Here is a 3,628-nt window from a genome sequence, read left to right on the forward strand (position 1 = left end):
ACTATTGAGAAGCTGCCCATAAACGTTGGCAGCTAATGTTAAAAATGAACAGTTGACTAATTTGGTCCAACTTGGAAAAGAAGAGATCTGAATGCTGCAAAAAAACCAATATAAACAGTTCCACCTGCAAAGAAAGTAAAAAACAGATGCAGTATGTCCCCTTCCCTCGTTCAAGAGTCTTACAAGTGCCTGCTGGATCTTCCAGCCTACAGATTCCTGTTTTAGTATCCTGTCAGGCAAAGAGATCACCCACACAAGACTTGCCTGCTTAAGATGATGAACTCCCAATAAATTCCAGTCCTTGTGGTTTTCCTCAACCCAAAGGAAGATGGGACAACTTCAAATCTTCTTAGCAAACAGGCACTTAAGTTACAAAAGATACCTCCTTTTTATTACAGAGAATTAAGGATCATGTAAGTGGTACTCCTGGCACAAAGGAGATGTTGCAAATACGCAGCACAGGTGCACAGGGAGCAGATACCAATCTGACACACGACAGGAGCCTTCACGGTGGCAAAACCATTTCTGTCGTTACCTGCCAAGCAATGATTAGTGCCACTCCTCTGACAGCACAGCAAATCAGAATCCAAGAGAAAGGGGACAAACATCACTTCTAGCTTTTACTCTAGAGGTAAAGTGTCATCTTTTTCACAGCATTTAGTCTCTATAGTTCACTTTTCTTGTGACTGGTTTTCTTCTTGAACAAACCCAGATAACACAGTGAGAAAAGAATCCCAGTACATCAAGAGACACAACTGCTCCATTAGCTGAGCAAGGAGGTAGATGCCATAGATGTTCTCTTCAGATGGAGCACAGAAAAGGACCTTGTGCTAATTAACTGGTACCAAGATTCTGGTCACTGGCACCAAAGTGCTGCAGGGCATCAGCATGAGACGCAATACAGTAGCATCGAGACTTGTCCAGCAGCTACATCTGAACCACGTATTCTTGGCATCTGGAACAGAAAGGCATCTCTAATTAGCTGCTGTCCAACCTTGTGATGGGTGTGCAGTGCAACAGTGTAGTACGCGTCCTGAACTGGTCTATCTGTTTTTAGAGTGATGAGCAAATTAGGTAACTGTTGAAAAGAATTTATTCAGTTGGGGAACTCAAATTTCATTACTTGCATTATTTTATTTGGTTAATCTTCTATCAGTGCACATGCCAGAGAAACACAGCTCAAGGCAAGCTGTGCAGAAGTCAGTCAATCAGCAGCAAACGGCAACTGCAGAATTGGACACGCTCTTCTTTCTAGTTCGGGTATTTCTTGTGTGCAGGACAAATTACACATTCTCCAAATAGTCCAAACAGTTTCCCAAAGGGAGGAAACATAGCAAAGAATGATACAGAAAATTACACAATTAGCAGTTCAGTGGAAATCCACAGGCTACAGCCAAAAGGTTAAAAGGTTGCAGTGAACAGAACTTCCTTTCCTTAAGCTTTGCTATCGACCTGGGGGGGGATTTTTTTTAATTTTTTTTTTTTTAAATAAGTCATTAATTGTAGGATCTAAATCTCTGGGTATCACTGTGTTGTATAACAGGGAAAAAAAACACACCTATAGCAGCCAGTATTTCTAAGCCATGCTCATCAACAACTGAAAGACATATAGACAAGGAGCCAATGAAGAACTTAAGTTACAGCTCACCTGATCACATCACAATGCAAGACAATCCCATACAGCCTTGATTCCCATCTTCGTTGCTGTTGAGCTTTTTCATTCGATACTGCCGGATCTCTCTCACCAGTGTGTAAAAAGCATCTTCCACACCCTGAATGCAAATGATCCAGGTAAAGTATTTTCTTTCCTGAAGCTTTTGAGATCACTGTTCTTTCCATCACAGGATCCCTCAATGTATTTGGAAGACATACTTCTACAGGAAGAGTGGTAGCCAACTTATCCCATAGTTCATAAGAGGAAGAAACTAGCACTCATGTCCACTTACACTCTTCCTCTGAGGCAAACATCCAGGGTAACAGCCGTTAAAAGAAACAAGGCAAATTGTAACTGTAGAGGGGTTCCATGCAGGAAACACACTACTTCTTGACTTGTCACCTCCCTTTTAGAATTTATTGGCTACTGCTTAACAACTGCACCTTTTCTGCTTCATTCCACACCGATGTGGGTAAAACAGAGGCTGACTGGACAGAGCCACCTATTCAGTGAAACTCTGAACAAGTCCATTAGTCCAGCCTAGGGAATTCTTTCTTTAAACATAATCATATAATTAGCCTTCATTAAGAAGCCAAGAAAACCAAACAGGTCTGGGATGACTAACTGCACAGTCTGACCACTTCTCAGCAAGAGCAGATGAAGCTTTTCTTACCAACACGACCCACTTGAGAGAAAGTCAACACAAGTCTGAAGTGACTCGTGCGCTGGCCTAGGCCAGCCATAAAACCAGAACTCTTTCAAGCTAAGAGCAAATGGGAAAATAAGAAGCTAAACATTGCAAATGGATTAGAAAGTGCTCACTCCTATAGATAAGAAAAAAATACATGGAAAAACATCAGACCATTCTGCACTTAGCACAGGAAGAAGCCAGACCAAGAACAGAAGCATCTTACCTGTCTTGTTTTAGCAGATGTCTCTATGAAGGGGATTCCGTAGCTTTTTGCTAATTCTTGAGCTTGTTTTGTGTCTACTGTTCTCGTGGGCAAATCACACTTATTCCCAACTAGCACCATTGGCACATCATCTGAATCTTTCACCCTCTTGATCTGTTCTCTTCAAAAACACAAATTTAAAAAGTTACGAACTATTTTTTAAATATAAAAGCTGCTTTAGTTCAGTTTTCAAACAAACCTGTGCTACAAAAATATATATTAAAGCCGGACAGGACCTCGGGGGTTCTAACCTACAGCAGCACGTCCAATAACTTTGTACACTCTGACTTCTAGTCCACGTTTAACTCCATTCTGATATACGTTTGCCTTCTTACCCGTTCTCTTAGAGGTCATGTTCTGAATGCTCTAAATATCATTTGATTAACGCAAGAACCCAGGTAACGGTCCCACTCTCAACTGACTAATAACGTACAGATACGGAACGCAGATAAGCTTGAAAAGCTTCCTGAAAGTAAATTCAACATTTGTCTATTGTTTAATCTTCACTGAGTCTAAGAGCAAATGGCTCTGATGCCACTCCAGTCTTCCCTCCCTACAGCAAATATCCAGGTCATACCTGTAGAGGTTAATATCAGCGAAGGATTTACTGTTGTTAATAGCAAACACACAGAGGAACCCTTCTCCAGTTCTCATGTACTGATCACGCATGGCACTGTACTCTTCCTGTCCTGCAGTGTCCAGGATGTCTAACAAGCACGTCTCTCCATCAATGACAACCTGTTTTCTATACGAATCCTGCAAAATACAAAAGCAACTTTTAAATTAGAGAAAAACATCGTGTTACTTCTTTCTACTGCAGGCATTAAGTAAAAATAAAAATAATAATAAAAGTATGATTGGGAGGAGCTTTTCTAACTCCCCCTGCAATGAAAAAACGCCGGTATCTGAACCCAACAGCGTTTAAAATGTTACTCTAAGTCCCTTCAACCTTTCTTTTTCAATTAGTAGACACAAAAATAAACACCGCAGCAGCGTGACCACAGTCTACAGCGACCGGTGG

At 41.1% G+C, this 3,628-nt stretch overlaps 1 protein-coding gene across 1 annotated transcript; it reads right to left on the reverse strand.

The window, feature by feature from the left end:
• Positions 1–544: 544 nt before the first annotated feature.
• LOC104531552 (NRAS proto-oncogene, GTPase) lies at positions 545–3,382 on the reverse strand (the record flags this gene model as incomplete). Its single annotated transcript, XM_010176458.1, has 4 exons — positions 545–955; positions 1,649–1,772; positions 2,569–2,728; positions 3,185–3,382. Coding segments are annotated over 3 exons (478 nt in total), but the record flags the coding sequence as incomplete, so codon positions are not given.
• Positions 3,383–3,628: the final 246 nt, after the last annotated feature.

The sequence above is a fragment of the Antrostomus carolinensis genome, unplaced genomic scaffold (assembly GCF_000700745.2).
Source record: "Antrostomus carolinensis isolate BGI_N321 unplaced genomic scaffold, ASM70074v2 scaffold44219, whole genome shotgun sequence".
NCBI lineage: Eukaryota > Metazoa > Chordata > Aves > Caprimulgiformes > Caprimulgidae > Antrostomus > Antrostomus carolinensis.